The 17,138-nt window shown below is 48.6% G+C and overlaps 1 protein-coding gene across 2 annotated transcripts in view; it reads left to right on the top strand.

Moving 5' to 3' along the window:
* The first annotated feature begins 10,328 nt into the window (after positions 1-10,328).
* Positions 10,329-17,138, top strand: part of LOC119389699 (dorsal-ventral patterning protein Sog) — a 252,839-nt gene continuing 246,029 nt past the window's right edge. For both annotated transcript variants that reach the window (XM_049414523.1, XM_049414522.1), the window contains exon 1: positions 10,329-10,724. In XM_049414523.1, coding sequence (XP_049270480.1) covers positions 10,565-10,724 — 160 coding nt within the window. In that variant the 5' untranslated portion in view covers positions 10,329-10,564. The remainder of the gene's footprint in view (positions 10,725-17,138) is intronic.

The following is a 17,138-nucleotide window of genomic DNA, read 5'->3' as shown; positions in this document are numbered from 1 at the left end:
CAGCTGTTCATCATTGTGTTGTCTCTTCTCTTGTGCATCGGGTCTGCATGCCTCACTCTCTTCTACGATGAATCCATACAGCAATTTCTATCATTCTAACGTAACATTCACACAAAGGGGCTATTAAATCGCGCTGTCACCAAAGTGATAGTTTATGTTATTTCTGGATCGCAGGTTGAATTCAAAGTGTTCTAAGAACAAGCAAGTACCGGGTAATTCAATTTTGCTTGACATAGTTAAGTTTTCGAGAATAGTCAATCTCTTCATCTCACTCAATTAACTCAACTAGTGTGCCTTGACACTGCAAAGCGCACACAAGTGGGTGTTGTGTGCGACAGTGATGCAAAACGATCGGTAAATTGACTATCGATAGCATCGATAGTGTTTTTGAAAGTATCGATAGTGCAATCAATAGTATCATCGCTAGTACTGCTACCGATGGTATTATCGATAGAGCTGTGAATAATTATGCCGTTGTTGGCCGGCAATATTGTCAGAACATCGGCGATAGCATATTGTAAGCAACAATCAGTTCGTTTAATTTGTGAGCAATATTTTGGCGAAATAAATAAATTACTTTTGTAGCGAAAATGCCAGGATATGTCCATAAAAAATTCACATTCAGAAGTAGCCAGGTGCATCTTACAATTAACAAATTAAGTTCTTGATAGGTTTATGCTGGGACGTGAAACCCGAACAATTATTACTTGATATTGTTATTTTGAAATGACAAAATGCATTATAAATATGAAGCCACGCAGTTGCGCCATATGTAACGTCTGCCTTTACGCTACAGATGAGCAGTTAAACTTAATGATCATGTGTCAGCCAATAATAACAATAATAATCGTTGGCGTTTAATGTCCCAAAACCACGATATGATTATGAGACATGGCGTAGTGGAGAGCTCCGGAAATTTCGACCACCTGGGGTTCTTTAACGTGCTCTTAAATCTAAGCACACGGGCCTCAAGCACTCATGTGTCAGCCAAGCATTCTGGTGAAGGAATATAAGTATGTCAACTTCCTTGCCCTTCAGAACAGACATCGGTCACTTAAATGCGAGAGCGTAAAGAAAAACCGACATCTTCAGCGTCGACGCGACGAAGGCAAAGAATAAAAATCAGGATCCGAGCAGGAATCGAACCCAAGCATTCTGCGTGGCAGTCAGGTATTCTACCACAGATCCACGCCACGTCTTGAAACTGCTTTGCAAAAAGACCCTATGCAGGCGTGATGTCGGTGCAACGTCAATTGTGGTTGCAGTGCTGACTATCTAATTTCATAACAAAGCAATAAACGTATATATGTTCTCATTTGATAGAGGCGTCATGCCGGGTTAACGTCAATTGTGGTTCCAGTGTTGGCTCCGCTTTTATAGAAGTCTAATAAACATTACATTTGTATTCCTATGATTCAGCAAGCCAAGTGTTGCTCGACCGCGGAGGAATACGCTAACGAAGCCATTACGGCGTGCCTCGTAGTCTGAGTCGCTTTGGGACGATAAACCACATAAACCAACCAACCCCAAAACTAATGTCTCAATCCGAGCTCCAGTCGGTAAGGAAACGTCGGTAAGCAAACACAACATTCTCGCATCGCTTTCGGTGCGCGTTTGCCACACGATACAGTCCCGTCTGTGGCTTCGTCTCTTTTGTGCAGACAACCACGAGGTTTCTTCCCGTACACAGAGCCCGCTGTACAATCTCTTGCGGCGTCTTGGTTTGTGGACTGCCAGTGGCGTGGCCGCCGCATCAAATCGATTGCGGCTCGCTCCCCCAGAGCGAAACAACCGCGCACAAACGGAACTGACCGGCTGCCAGCAAAAAGTGACCCCAAGAGCAGGAGAAACGCTTCCCCCAACGCCACTCGTTCACGGCGGCGGCTCCGCTGTACGGCGGCTTTGCCGTCCCCTCTTTCACGGCGTGAACGATAAGCAGGCGCTTTTGCGGTCACGGTAGCGTGGCGTGGCCGCTCGCGCTTTCAACCGCCACCGCCGTCGAACGGTGAATGAAGCGGTCTTCGGCCGGCCCGTTCGTCCAGAGTTAAATGCGACGCCGCAACGCACCTGTCTTCCACGTCGCCTTCTCCCCCCGCTACACGTCTGTGAGCGTGAATAATAATGGAGTTTGCGGTGGCCCGTGATTTAATTCTTCATCTGGGGCCGAATTCCAGAAACTTCTCCTTCTTAAGTGCGTTTTCCCAAATATTCGCTTACGAAAATTTTTACCGGAAGACTTTTTTTTTTTTGCGAATAAGGGCCCTGGAGCGGTGATGAATGATCGGAGAATAGCGACACACCAGCAGGACATTACCTCGAATCGTTGCTCGTGGTATGGGTGGTACGGGGACGTCCGATTACCATAACACTTGTTCTGAGTGTAATTGGTTCGTCTTTAAAAGAGTGAAAGTTAATACAGAAAGAATAATAAAAATGTCGGCAGATCATATACATATTTACGAATCTTTCCTTCTCCTATCTCTCCCTTTCTCAGTCCCGTGATTTCGTCAATAATGCCCCCATGTCGATGCCTAGTGTCAACGTGCCCATACCTACCAAAGATTTCTGTACGGAGAACGTGGTTTGGATTTCAGAGTACTAAATACTGACCGAGTTATCAATCCATACTGAAACTGAAGGGCGCGAAAAACAAAGGACAAGAAGAGGTGGACTACACGGTCGCAATGTCATCCACCTCTTTGTTTTGCCAGTGTCCACCACCTCTTCTGATCCGGACTCGGAGATGGTGGCACATGCGGCATGCCCAAATGCACATATCTTGTGAGCAGCCCGAATCGTTTAATGTTCGCCATGACAGCAGAAGCCAGCACAAACAATGTAGACTGAACGCGTAAAAAAAACAAAAAAAAACCAGGAAAGCTTGGCTTTCCAACATATGCTTCCAGAGAGAGAGAGAGAAATGAGATATGGAGGGAGGGATAGAGAGAAGATGTCAATCAAACCACTATACGCTTAGCTACCTTGTGCTGGGGGAAAGGGAAGAAAGCAGAAACAATTACACGAAATCATACAAATAATGCACGAAGTTTTGGAAGTAGGGAACACTTCTAGGGAACCTTTCGTCACTTATAGTATGGTGTCTTCAAATGGTCTAGCGCTTCATTCTCTGCCCTGGCATCCTCGCCTCCGCATAGTTTTCTCCCGAGTCACTAACCATACGAAACCGAAAGCACAAAACACTAAATTCAGGCTGACCGAACGCTCAAGTTTCAGGCACAGGGGGCCGCCCGCGACGGGTCGCGGTCCCAGCCATCCGGGACACCAAAGAAGGATCGGTCATCAAACAGAGCGACTTCTCAAACACGTATACTACTACTATATATAAAAGGCTACCGCGCCACACACACGCGAGACTGCTAACAGTGTACGGGGCCGCCTCCGTGCCCTTCCTGGTCCGGGTGGAAACTGTTCGATCGTTTATTCTGTCCCGCAGCGGGGTTGACTGATCCGGTTCGTTCGGCGTGCACTTTGCATTAACTCCTCTGGCGTGCATCCTATAGCCTCTCCTTCTCTACCTCTCTCCCTCGCTCCGCGTGTGTGTGTCGCCGCTCCGACGACCACCTTTGCTTCGAACTCTGCAGGGCATCTCACCTCTTCTCCTGTCCTTCTTTTTCTTCTTTTCTTTACCGCAGTGTCGAACGGCTCTTGTTCTTCGGGCACCTGGCGGCAGAAAAAAAGAAACAGCCCGCGCAGGCAGTCGTCCCACGCTGCGCGGCGTGGTCACTGCGGCAAACGCCTTTTCGAAGAGAGCGCTATATACGGACCGGCGGTTTTTTCTGAAAGCAACGCGCCAAAAACTAAAGAGGAAGAAGAAGATTGGGCCCCGATAGGATGAAGACACCCAAGAAGAAGTCGCTAGACGGGGACCACGCTGCGTGATTCCGCGGGAGAATAAAGAGACCGACCGAAGCTAGGAGCGGTCCGCAACCAACGAACGCCGCACCACTATAGTATATACGGACCGCGTGCAGCCGACAAGAAGTTTTAAAACGGAATAGGCGCGAGGGGTGGCGCGATTCGCGCGAAAAGGGCGACGGGAGGTTTTTTTGTCTCGTTTCTTTTTTTCGGAAATGAGATTCATGCATCGCGGAATACGCGCTAGAGTCGAGGATGCCTTTGGAGGAATATCTTATAGCACGAGGGTGGCGGTGAAGGTCCGTGTCGTTCATCAAGTACTCGGTCTCGTTGCTGCAGCGAGTTGTGTGTGCCGGCCGGATCGTGGCCCTCGGAGGTGCCGCGTCGCGGCCCGACTCCATCTGCTCATAGTGTAGCGGGTGGTACTAAAGGAGTTGGATAAAAGGTGAAGTGCAAAAAGAAAATACAAAATAAAAGAATCTAGAAGGAGCTCCGCAGCGTCTACTCGGTCCTGTTTTCATTCCGGGGTCGTTGACGTCGAGTGCGTATACCTCCGGAGAAGTTTGCGCCATTCATGAACGCCTCGATCGGTTCACCTGTTCGCGCGTTGTTTGTGTGCACCTGCGGACGCCTCGTCGAGTCGAGAGCGCGCCACTCGGAACGGGGCCCGTATAGTGTCTGTCTGACCGTAATGAGGACCATCGGCGCGCGCAAAAAGGGGCGGGGGAGGGGGGGCACTGCGGCGAAACTTCGCTCCCCCTGAACGAGAACCCTGCAAACGCCTATCATGATGAGGTCATTCAGTCGATGGACCTTGCTAGAGGCGCGACAATCGCAGTGTGTGACTGAACGTTAACGGTGCCCTTGGAGTCTTGGTGGTGATGGTTTGTGGTTATGGTTTGTACGAGCAGGCAAGGTTAACCTGGCACGCGTGGGAGCACAAACTTATGTGAAACTCTGACTGAGTAAGTTGTGAGCCAGGAAGCTCCGGGAGACTTGAATCGACTTCGTGCGTCGAAGGATAAAAAGGAAAATAGGATAGAGATAGGAAAGGCATGGACGTTAACCAGTTTAGCATAACCGGTATCCTACCCTGCACAGGGGGAAGGGATGGGGGAGATCGAAAGAACAGCAAAGACCAGAAAGAGCAGAAAGGACAGGGGGAACACACGCACGTAACGTCACAGTCTGTCGGTCTTGTGCGGTATACGACATCGCTATCAGTTTATAGTCGCTCGTGCAAGTCTCTTGTTCTCAAACAATTTAACAATGCCTTCGTTGCCTTAATTCTCGATGAGTTTTCAGGATGACATTTGAGGATAGTTGCTAGCGACATCGGTCTGTGGTCTTGCAAACTTTTTCGTTTGCAGGTTGCCTGCCGAAAAAAGTACACTTGTGTGGGGTCTAAGCGATAACACCGCCGCTCTCGGAACACGCGGAGACAGTTCACGCGGTCGTGCAACAAACGTGGACGTTTATTAAACACTTCTTTACATCCCATTAGCCGAATCCTATTAGTAACAAGTAACACGCTAAAACTTATACGCTGACAATGAATACTGGGAAAACATAACACACACTCAGGACAATGTAAGACATACAATACACCATAACATAAGACATACATAAGACACACAATACAATACACCACTAAGGCGGCGCTGCCGATGCACGACTCACCACAAGGGCCTGAGGGAAGCGAGCCGCGGTATCGTCGGTATCGTCCCCCCCCCCCCCCCCCCCCGACCCACGCGGCAGACGTCCATCCACGCGCGCCGCCACACCCCAAGAGAAACTCCTTGCTGCTTCTATGCGCCGGCCTAACTTCTCCGCGGCGGCGCTGCCGGCGAATGCGGCCGGTGAACTCGAGTTACAGCCAGCGCATCCCTGACCTTGGCCGATCGTCTCTGTTTACGCGCCAAGCACGTGCGTTGCAAACACAGCGGCCGCGCCCAAGTTACGGCAGTCGCCTTTACAGGCGGGTGATAGCACCCCCCCACCCCCACACGGACAAAACGTCTCGTTTTGTCCGTGACCTGACCGCGCGTGCTTATAGGGTTTAGTGCAAATGCAAGCGAAATATCCTGCAAAGCTAGGTATGTATGCTTATTTTCGGTTCATCCCAACGCTCAGCATTGTTATAATGTGGTCATAGAGCACCGCCAAATGGCGTCAGAGAAATCACGTTCAAGCTATTAGCCGCATTTTGGATATTACGACCTCGGTCTTTCTCCGCGCGCACGTGCGCGCCAACGAGCTATAACATCTGCGCGATTGCCTCTCGCTCGTGGGCACGGATCTGCAAGTCCAACTGCGGTGCTTGGGCGGCTAATGTCTGTTGCGTTAAAAGAATCTAAACGGAAAAGAATTACATTTTTTAAAACTACGGAGCAGTTTAAGGGACTGCCCTATCATCGTCATGTCTCGCGTTGGTGTCATGCAGTCTGGTGTCTAGCGCTGGCGTCACGCATATGTCCCACGTTTGATACGCATAAGGCGAGCAGGATGCACGTTTGGAACGCCAGCGCTTGCTTGCCTGTCATCACCAACATCAACGAAGGACTAATCATCTTTCCGATCCAACGAAGCGACGGCGAAACGCCAGCGTCGGGAGTTAGACACAGATCTACGGAAGATCGAAGCGAAGGCGAAACGCCAGCGCCGGCAGTAAGACGCACCACGCTCGGAGCAGCAAACAGCAAAAAAAAAAAAAACTGTAGAAAGGAGACCATAGAACAGAAAATAGATAATCGCAAAACAAATGCGATAACCGCAAGAAAAGAAGAGAAAAGGACATGAAAGATCACATGATCACATGAACAGAACAGAAAAGAGCACAGAAGATCAGATAAACACAAGAAAAGAACACAGAACAACTGATAAACACAAAGATATAAACACAAAGGAAGCACAGGCCAGTCACCACTCCGCAGTTCGTACAGCTTTCACTTGAGATGGAACTGGTTGGCTTCGTTTCCGCTTCAGATTAGCAAGTCAACTTAATTATCATGTGTCAGCCAAGCATCCTGCTGAAGGAACACAATGTAAACTTTCTTGCCCGTCAGCTTACTCCTCCTGCTTCACCATGTATGCTACGTACTCGAAGAACCAAGTTTATGCCGTAATGAGTTCGCGCGGTTGAACTTGTCATATCGATAGTACTATCGAACTTACTACCGATAGCGCTATCGACAGTTTTTTTCCCATCTATAGTGACTCAACTATCGATAGATCTGCATCGCTAGTTTGCACCCCACGGGACAAAATCCTGCCGACGCCCATGCGTAAGATAGCGCATAGCCCTCCGGAACGCTTGGTAGCAGTCAGCCATTTCTGCAGGAGATAATTTCGGTTGCGACGTTCGTTTACTTTTTATTTTTTTGCCCGAATCGTCAGAACCTAGCGCACGTATGGTGAAACAGACATCCAAAGCATTGAGGTGTGTGTACCAAAACGCGGTTTCAAGTTTTCTGACGCTTTCGACAACAGCTAATCAATGCAGCACTTAACATACGCCCTCTTTGATTCGTTACACGCTGAAGTTAGTTTGTTCCGCAATAAGCGAGGGGCAAAAGAGGAAAAATATATAAAAGGTAAACAAAGAAGACAGCAAGAAAGAAAAAAAAAAAATTCGGCAGATCCCACGTACCGTGGGAATCGATGTTATGCGAAGAATGCGCGGGAAGGTGACTGTGGCGTAATTTTTCCATTGACCGAAACGTTACGGAATGACGCTAGAGAAATGTGGAAGTGGTATGCGCACACTCATATGTTGAAGAGTCGAATATGTATTATATAACCAGTTGTTTACAGTTGCGTAACGATGCCAACAGCAACGTTGGTGTTACCAGCACCAGAAGCGGTAAGCTGATATGTAGTGCTTATGTTCTTCAATACTGGATAGCGCGAATCCGAACAGGACAAAGAAGGAACACAGATGCACAGGACAGGCGTTACTCGCAACTAAGGTTCGTTTAGGACAGTTTCCATAGATATATGGTACGCAGCCGACTGGCATGCGCAGGCGCACTGCACGTACGTTACAGTCACAGTTGCAGTTGCTACAGTTGCGTTACAGTTGTTATGCTAATATTTGTTCGTTATGACGGAGAATGCACGCACGTTTCACGAACATGTGTGTATGTGAAGAAGGGGTTCTTGCCAGTTCTTGAACAAGGTCATCACCACCGTGATCAGCGAGCACCAGCAGCTGGACCGGACTTGTTATCGGATCCGTTCGTGATCGCGGCTACGAGGGGTCTAAGTGTGTGAAGTGCGTGGTATAGTGCAGCTGGCGGAAATCCTGGATGCCTCTTACGATGAAATGATCTATGATGCCTCCTGTCCTGGACTTGGCTACGAGGTCTTTTGATGCCCTGTCCACATCCAAGCCGTCTTTCACGCAGCATAAGGACCAGGGTTTGCTGGGCCTTGATAAGTCAATGTTTAAATCACCGGCAATGATGAGAGGCCTGGTTCTCTCGGCAGAATTATTGTAGGGAAGCATTCACCCCGGTTTTTTTGTAATCAACGTAATCCACGTTGCGGACCACGTGGCCGAGTGGATGGTAGTTGAGCGTCTTCCAGGGGTGTTATGTCTTCAGCTCCCTCACTTTCCTTGCGTCGGCGGCGGTGGTGTAGCGGTTACGGCGCTCGGCTGCTGACCCGAAGGTCGTGGGTTCGATCCCGGCGGCGGCGGTCGCATTTGGATGGAGGCAAAATGCTAGATGCCCGTGTACGGTGCGGTCTCGGTGTACGTTAAAAAATACCAGATGGTCAAAATTTCCGCAGCCCTTTGCTATGGTCTCTCACAATGATTGTGGTTTTGGGACATAAAACCCCGAAAATTATTATTATCACTTTCCTTGCGTGTCAATGTGTGTGTTCGCCGTTACTGTGTTGGTTGAGACTCTGTATCACCTGTGGCACATACCCGCATAACATGAACTCTGAAATGCGGGTATGTGCCACACGTGACTGAGAGAAAGGGTTTCATGACGTACGCGACAGGTATTTTGCGTTATTCATGTCATGACCAGTGAATCGTGTTTGTCATACACTGATTCCCTGCTATGCCAATTTTGGTATATTACAAGTTATGGAGACGACCAGGAGAGCGCCCAGACGTAGGCGGCTAGATAGACAGATAGAGAGAAACGGCCAAAGTGCCTGAGGTTCGCTAAGAAATGCTTCGCATTTAAAAACTATTGCGGAAATTCCTTACTCCGTGTCTTTTCAACCTGGTGTTGGTCAATGATGGTTTTTGTTACTTCGATAATTGTGAGATTACTCTTTGGCTATAGCCTATAACAGCGGCCTGCGTAATGCGGGTGTCACACAGCCACTCTCAGACAGTGAGCCCCGACGGGTATTGGATTTCACGACTTTGATTAGCCCCCTTCCGCATCTCGCGCAATTAAGCCAGTTGCGTTCGAGAAACCCGATCCCTAGCGCGCTCGATCGCGATCGAAATAGCGCCGCGTGACACCCGTTCTAGTCTTGTTACCAGTGAAGATAACCTTAATACAAAACTACAGCAGGAATCATATAGCGATGGTTTTCACGCTCAGTGAGTACAGCATCTCGTGATTGGCTGCTGCGGCGGTGCGGCTGTCGCGGCTGCTGCCCGTTATTGTACGACGGTGCACTGGAGGTGGAATATGAGCCATCTGCAGCACAGCATGCAACGCAGACACGCAGAATTGGCTTTTTGTCATATACGGACGGATGGGTGGAGCAGACTGCTACGACTCTGTCAGTGTTCTTCTCTCGACGCGTACAAGCTCGAATTTAGCAAACGAGCCGCCATCTTGGATTATAAACGTTGCCATTTTGTTGTTGGAACAAGTAAATTAACAGCACCTCAGTAAACGCATTCGTACGAATATTACTGTACGGACACATTCCGCATTTGATGATTTCACTAATTCGATGTCGTGACATAAAAAATTGAGAAATCGTTCGTGAAAAAAAGAAAGAGAAAGAAACCAAGATGGCGGCGTCCATAAGTCTAATACAAAATCGTCTCGGATTACGCGCGCGAATGCGCCACCGACAGAGCTCCACCAAAAAAGGGCTGCCGCTCCGCACTGCATCTTTGCTCCTTATCCCTATCGCTTCATCTGTTTTCTCCCTTCTGGTGTCGCGCGCGCTTTCTTTTCCTTTTTTTCTTTATTATTTTTCGCTCGCGGGCCAGCCGTCGCGCGAGCGCCTTTTGTGCTCGAAGGACAGCGCCGACGCGGCTCACAATGAAGTACAAAAACACGAAGAAAGAAAACCATCAGAGCGGGAAGATCCCTTCGGCGTCGCGTCGGTCGGTCGGTCGGTGGCGGTGGGCTGCAGGGCAACGTCATCTCCGCGAGCGGCGCTGCGCGGCGTGACGTCGCGTACGGTGCTCGTGACGTCACGAAAGCGCGCGCGCGCCCGAGCGCCGCACACACACACACAACGTCGTTCGACGCGCGCGCCCGCCGGGCTTTAGTTGATGTCGAGAGCGTCGCAGGACGCGCGCGCGCGCATCTCTTCTCGCCCGTTGGTCGGTGGAGTATTTTTTGTTTCCTTCGAGGGCGCTCGCTCGTTCATCGCAAGCCTGCAACAAGGATTATCGCGAAGTCGTGCGACGGGACCACGCCTGCCGCTGCGGTGCACGGGACTACCGAGAAGAGGACCTGCACTGCACTAATAAGTGATGATGATGATGCTTCCGGCTATGCGTGCGTTCGTTCTCCTCTCGCTGGTGTTCTTGTCCGGTGCGGTCGGAGTTGCGGTCGCTGCTAGACGTCGTGGCGGCGGCGGTAAGCCGCCCATCGTCGAAGAGGCCACGCGCAGGAAGCTCAACAGACAAACACGTGAGTATTTATTTTCTTTTTTTATTTATCTGCCGGGCTCTGTAACAGACACACACTTGAATCGTTTGATCTGCTGGGCGCATTATTAGACAGACACGTGAGCTTTTTTTTTTTTTTAATCCGCGGGACGCTCTCTCATTTTTGCTCTGATGCCGCTCGCTCTGTCGATCTATCGTCTTCACGACTCCACGTGCGCGCGAACGACCCGTTCTCCTTTGAAAAAAAATGACGCGCGCGCGCGGGATTTTTTTTTACTCGCGTCGCTTCGCCTCTGGCGGCTTTGCGACGCGTAATTTCGCGTGCTTTGACGCGGAAGGTGCCCCAGGTTGTTAACCCTTTTTCTTTTGTTTTATATTAGTCTTTAAGCTTGAAATATTTATTCGTTTCGATGCATAACGCAACGTGGGCGTTATTGTCACCTATCCGCTGGTTTTCCGATACTCGGGAGATACACGACGCTTGGTAGTTAAGCAGGCGGATTAAAGTTTCGGTTCCCGAATTTCGCGACACTCAACGACAACTCACAGTAATGCAACGTTACGTTCGCGTAAAAAAATAAAAAGAAAAAGGCGCTCGTGATTATTTTTGCCGTTATATGAGGAACTTCTAGTACAGGCGTTCATGCATTTACGCATAGCTGTATATATCGCGCGGAGTGGAAACAGCGATTTTCAGCGTGTTTCTTAACTTCCGTTTCTTTTTCACCTTCTAGCGAGAAGGAACGTCTATTTCGGTACGGCGCACCATTCGTGGCAGTAGGTGCAAGGTGCGGAGTAACTCTCAGACAAATTCCCAACACCTAAAATCGCGTTTCTTTCGACAGCTTTCAATAGTGAACCGATCTGCCGACACTCCTTACACGAACACTCAACATTAAGTCAGTTTTGAGTGTGGTCAGGCACTCTTGTCAGCAGTGATGTCGTTCGTTTGACGCAAAATAGTTCTTCCACTTCTTCACAATGGCAGAAAATGAACAGACGTGTCTTTTCCACGTCTGAATTTCGCGCACAAGCACGTCACTCAGACGTGGTGGACTTCGAAGTGTCTTGTCATATTTGGAACGTGATGGCGAAAATCATTTTTGTTTTTGTTTTTAGAACTTCCGCACTGGCGTCGCGGGCCGTATATTTCGTTTGCTGCATCCTTTCATCTGAGTCTTTTAAACCTAGCCTAACTTGACTTAGTCAAAGGCCTCTCCTCGCAACAAGATTTGCCGTCTTGTTATTGCAGTTCTAGTTCGGCGTAAAGGAGTACGCGCACCACATTTCCGACTTATAATTTATTTCTTTCACGTTAAACGGACGGCCTGGACTTAGCTGGAGTCCTGAAAAACGCACCAGAAGGCTTAAGAACACGATAAATAATTTACTGCATGACACTCGCTACGATATTAAGCATTAGTAGTTTAAACAAGCCCGGTTGTTTGATGACGTCAAGGCACAAAGCGTCTAGCCTTCCGCGTTCCAGCGAAGAGGGCAGCCAGAAGAAGAAAATGCGCGCGCAGCGAGCTCATACTTACGCAAACATCCAGGCGCGAGCACTGTAGATAGGACGTTCTTTGTCCTCGTCTGCGTCGCTTCTAGATGTTTGCATAAGTACGTGTGACCAACCAGTTCAAACCAAAGCGTGTTCATATTTGTTTGCGAGCAACGTCATCATATCTAGACCCAATACTACGCGACGTCACCAGGCCCGTCGTTCGAAGACCGCCCTCGACATCAGATTAACATGCGACAAGTGTTGCTCGACTATCACGATCGCTAAGTGCCGTCCCTTTACGTGGACGGACGTACTTTGAAGAGAGGACTGATTTTCCGGTTGTCGGCAGATCTCCGAAGTGTTCATTGAAGCCATAGCGCTGATAAGACAGGGACCACAGAAAGAGGACAGGACGTGCGCTACTCACAACTGAATCTTTATTTCGGAAACATGTTGTACTTATACAGCAATGAAAAGACAGCAATCATCACCACAAAACCGTATCACAAGCGCAAGCCTGCATCATCCAGATACGCGATTTCCTTAGCACTAAGAGCAATCGAGGGCGCACTGACACAATCGGTATCTTCTCTAGCAATCAACCATGCCTCGACAATTTCCCGCGTATCTTCATCAAAGTTCCTATGCAGAACTACGCACTCATTGAACACAGGTCGGCAGCCGCAGTCATTACAATGCACTGATACATGCCCATCGCGGTAACAGTTAAGCTTCTGTTTGTGCTCTCTGAGCATATATCATTCAGGCATCTGCCCGTCTGCCCGATATATACCTTGCCGCACGAAAATGGAAATCTATAAACAACACTTCGAGCACAGGCTACGAAAGGGCACTGGTGCTTCTTCGCGCATCCTCGGCGTTTCTTGTGGAAGGGGTCAGAGCCCTTACAAAGGCTCACTAATTTCTGTGGAGCTAAAAACACCTCATCTACTTCCGCTTTGCTGGCCACCTTCTTAAGGTTGTGGGATAGCCCATGCATATATGGCACAGAAACGAACTTGCGCCTGTCTTTATTGTGCCTGCTCGAGCTTGCCGGTTCTCTTAACTTTCATAACGCCTTCTCAGCCACTGACAGGAGCACGTGAGCAGGATAGCCTGCATCCAGCGGCCGCTCTTTTTGTCTGCAGAAGCTGATCTGCATTCGGTGGGGGCAAGACTTGCGCAATGCATTAACGAAACAGAGGTTAGCAATAGCGCGCTTCACTAATTTTGAATGTGCTGAAGTGTGTCTTATCAGCGCTATGGCTTCAATGAACGTAACAAACCAACTAGCCCAAAAGTCTGTCCCCCGAAGTGTGTCGACAAAGTGAGCTGCGCTCATTATATTCCCGCGAGAGTTTGGAACGTCACTCACCGCTCAAGTTGTCATCAAATATACAGTAATGGTCCAGTCAGCAGTGCACGCCGTGGTGGCTTACCGGCTATGGCGTTGCGCTCACTGCTAAGCGTGCACGAGGACGCGGGTTTGACTCTCGACGTGGGCGAGGAAATGAAAAATGCAAATTTACTTAGGTTTAGGAGCATTTTAAAGAACCCCAGGTGGTCGAAAGTATTTCGAAGAGAGAGACAGAGGGAGTAGAGCAAATGCAGGGAGATTAACTAGGTTATGTTCAGTTTGCTATACCTTACACTGTTAATGAAGTCCCGGATAAAGGGCTAGCTATGGCCAGGAAACTAGACGAAAAATGTCTACTGTCCTGCCTATAACCAGCACTTTAAGCGGGACCTGATTACACGTGGTGATGAGACAGAGGGTAAATGAGAGAGAGAGAAATCACGAGTGTACACAACTCACAATACACATACGTGCACCCTTCAGCTTATATACAGGCGATCACTCAATTCATCAGTTGCCCTCAAGAACGGCAACAGGGCTCGTACGCGAAGTCCTGCATTATAATAATAATCACATTGTGTCTTCGGCACGTAAACGCCAACGAGTTCATCTTTAAACCTCCTCGGTAGAGCCTATAGGGGAAGCCCTAGGTAAAACCCCAGGATGTAATTTAATCAGTAGTACTTGAAGGCTTATGCGATGTTCTTGAAGACAGTGTGTTCATGCGCCCCTTCCCATACTACGCTCTATAACTGGGTGTGTCCAATTCCTGACCCAATACAACTACTGTATTACTACACTGCCGGCACGGGATCACTGTTCACTAATGTCGACAAATCGCTTCTATCCGCTCTCATAACGGCAGTGGTATTTTCATTAAATCTCACTCCAGTGAGTGCGTTGCTTTTATGAAATACCATCGCTCCCTCAAAACGGGGTCTTCTCGCGCAAAAGTCGCACGACGAAAACAACAGAGTAGACGGACATTGCGCTTGCGTCTAATCTACTGTATTTTTTTTATTCTATTTGCACGCAAGATGTCTACAGTTATGGAACACGATATATCAGCCGGCCCGAACCAGCACCTTACTTCTTAAGTGGGATGCGATGCGCGCAATTGCACATACAGCGACTGAAAGAGATAATATTACATTTTAATGTGCCTTTAAGGGCGAAAGACTCCAGCTGATAAGCGGACGGTAATCTCGCCTGCGGTCGTTTATCATCCGCGCTGCTACAGATTTTTCTTCGTTGTTGTTGTTTGCGCAACTCTCTTACTTACTTATTTAATTAATTAATTAATTTGTAAAGACAGGCTACTTTAGAGCTGGCTATCCCAACGTCATTATACTGGTATTTGAAAAACAATCAGAAACAAGAAAGCAAGCAAGTATAAAATAATAACAAGAACAACGTTATCAGAAGCAGTGTGTACACTTACGATTACTGGTCTCTAAAAAAAAATTAAGAAAAGAAAACCTCTAAGGGCAGAGTCCAATACATACAAGGTCACGCAGATTACCTCGGATAGAGTCCGTACTAATAGTTTTCACGCACTTACATTTAAAATGACTATGAGATTATGTTCATTAAATGGAAACTAAAGAGAAAACCGACTTTTTCGCGAATTAGTAAATTAGAATTTCACAATACCAAAGGCCGCCACTCTTACCGCGACTAGAAGTTTGGTAAACGAGAGAACGCGCAATAATAAAACACAGGTGGCGAGGCCGCCTTAAAGTTCCCGAATTAGCTCGCCGTGACGTCACAGATTTTTACTGCGTCTGCTGTAGTGCCTACGTGATCGTTTGTCGTAAAAATTGCTTCCACCGTGTTCAAAGGGGCCCAAAGTCTTAACATACCATGTTTCGGGAAAATTCATTGAACCAATGTGGCCAAAATACGTAAAAAGACATTAAAATTCGTGACGTCATGGTGACGTTCACGCGTTGAAGTTTCGGCGCGAAATTCAAAAATGGCCTCTTGAACTTCAGTTTTTCTCGTAATTAAGCTATCACGGCGAAATTAATGACAATAGAGTTCTGAAAGAAAAACTTATTAGTCCAAACTGATTAAGTGTTTCACTTCAGTGTCCCTTTAACAGCACAATATGAAGAGATCGGTGGCGCCCCATACACAGCTTCGATTGCGAACGCGCGGTTTCGAGAGCGCGCGCTGTTTTTTGCGGGTCGGTCGCTGACTCTCTCTTTAAGCGCGCGTAGTTTTGGCGAAGACACACGTTGCGAGCGCGCGCACTCTCACGACGTCCTGCCATGGCATTGGGCGGGAGTTTTGGCGCCGCCGACGAAGTCGCACGTGTTTTGGTTTAGTTTTACTTCCATCCTCGCGTCGTCGCACGCGCCCGCGCGCGCGGCTGGCGTCGCTCTGGCGCTGAGAAAGACGCGAAGTCGCCGTATCGCGTTGCGTCGCCGGCGGACAGGCGTCCTCGCGTGCCTACGGAGGAGGTCTCCTCGCGAACGCGTATGCCGTTTGCTCGCTCGCTGCATGCGGCGATGATGATCGCCTTACAGGAAACCCGGTCGACCAACTCTCCACGGCACTCGGTTGCGGCCCCGTGTCGCTGAGGCCTCTTTCTCTGGTTCCCGGTTTTTGTTCTTTACCCACCGCTCAACGTGCGGCGACCACACCAAAAATGTTTAACAATAATTTGTGGGGTTTTTATGGGCAAAAATGTGCCAAAGGCCCGACGAATTCATGATTCTAAAAGATTTACTCCGACTTAACTCAACAGGTAATAACAAAATAACATAGACGTTTCGCCACTTATGCAGGTGGCATCCTAAGTATACACTGGCACCAAATGAGCAGAGGTCGCCCAGTCCGCTACTGGTCACATATGTCCTTGTAAACGTCCGGTAGGGGGCCGCGCGTGTCAAAACCACGATATGATTTATGAGCCATGCCGTAGTGGAAGGCTCCGCAAATTTAGACCATCTGGTGTTCCTTAACGTGCACGGACATCGCTCAGTATACACGGGCTTCTAACGTTTCGCCTCTTGTCGAAATGCGACCGCCACGCAGGGTTGCCAATGGTGGCTACTTTTCGCCAAATTGGCGAACTTGAGGGGCCCGTGGCGACCTAAAATTATGAATGGCGACATGGCGAATTTTTGGCGATTTTCGGCTTAGGTCTCCGCTGAGTTATACATCCTAAGCTCAGTGTCTTCGCAACGAATGAGCGGCAACATTCACTGTATTGTTCTTGGTTTTAGACCTAAGAGTAGAATGTGCACATTACACGTCATTCCGTATGTCCGTCCTGTAACTCGTGTGTATCTCCTCAATTCACCTAGAGGCAGGAGGTACGGGAACGTCCCCTAGAGACATTCTAGCAAAATGTAAACCGCGAGGGGGCAGTGTTTGACTATAAGTTAATAGCTTTCGGCGCTTTAAGCTTCTCTAAAGTTTCGCTTCTGAAGGGGCTAGGCGACGGGTTGGCCGCGTGTTCCGACCATTTGTTCCGCCAAAGCTCCAACTGTTCTAAATAGCTTGGCGACTTATTCACTGTTGCAGTACCCCAATACAGCTGGTAAAGACTGTTTTGGAATAGCGAAGAG

This window comes from Rhipicephalus sanguineus, chromosome 4 (genome assembly GCF_013339695.2).
Source record: "Rhipicephalus sanguineus isolate Rsan-2018 chromosome 4, BIME_Rsan_1.4, whole genome shotgun sequence".
Lineage (NCBI taxonomy): Eukaryota > Metazoa > Arthropoda > Arachnida > Ixodida > Ixodidae > Rhipicephalus > Rhipicephalus sanguineus.
Note: the sequence above shows the minus strand (reverse complement) of the source record. Positions and strands in the feature narration are given on the sequence as shown.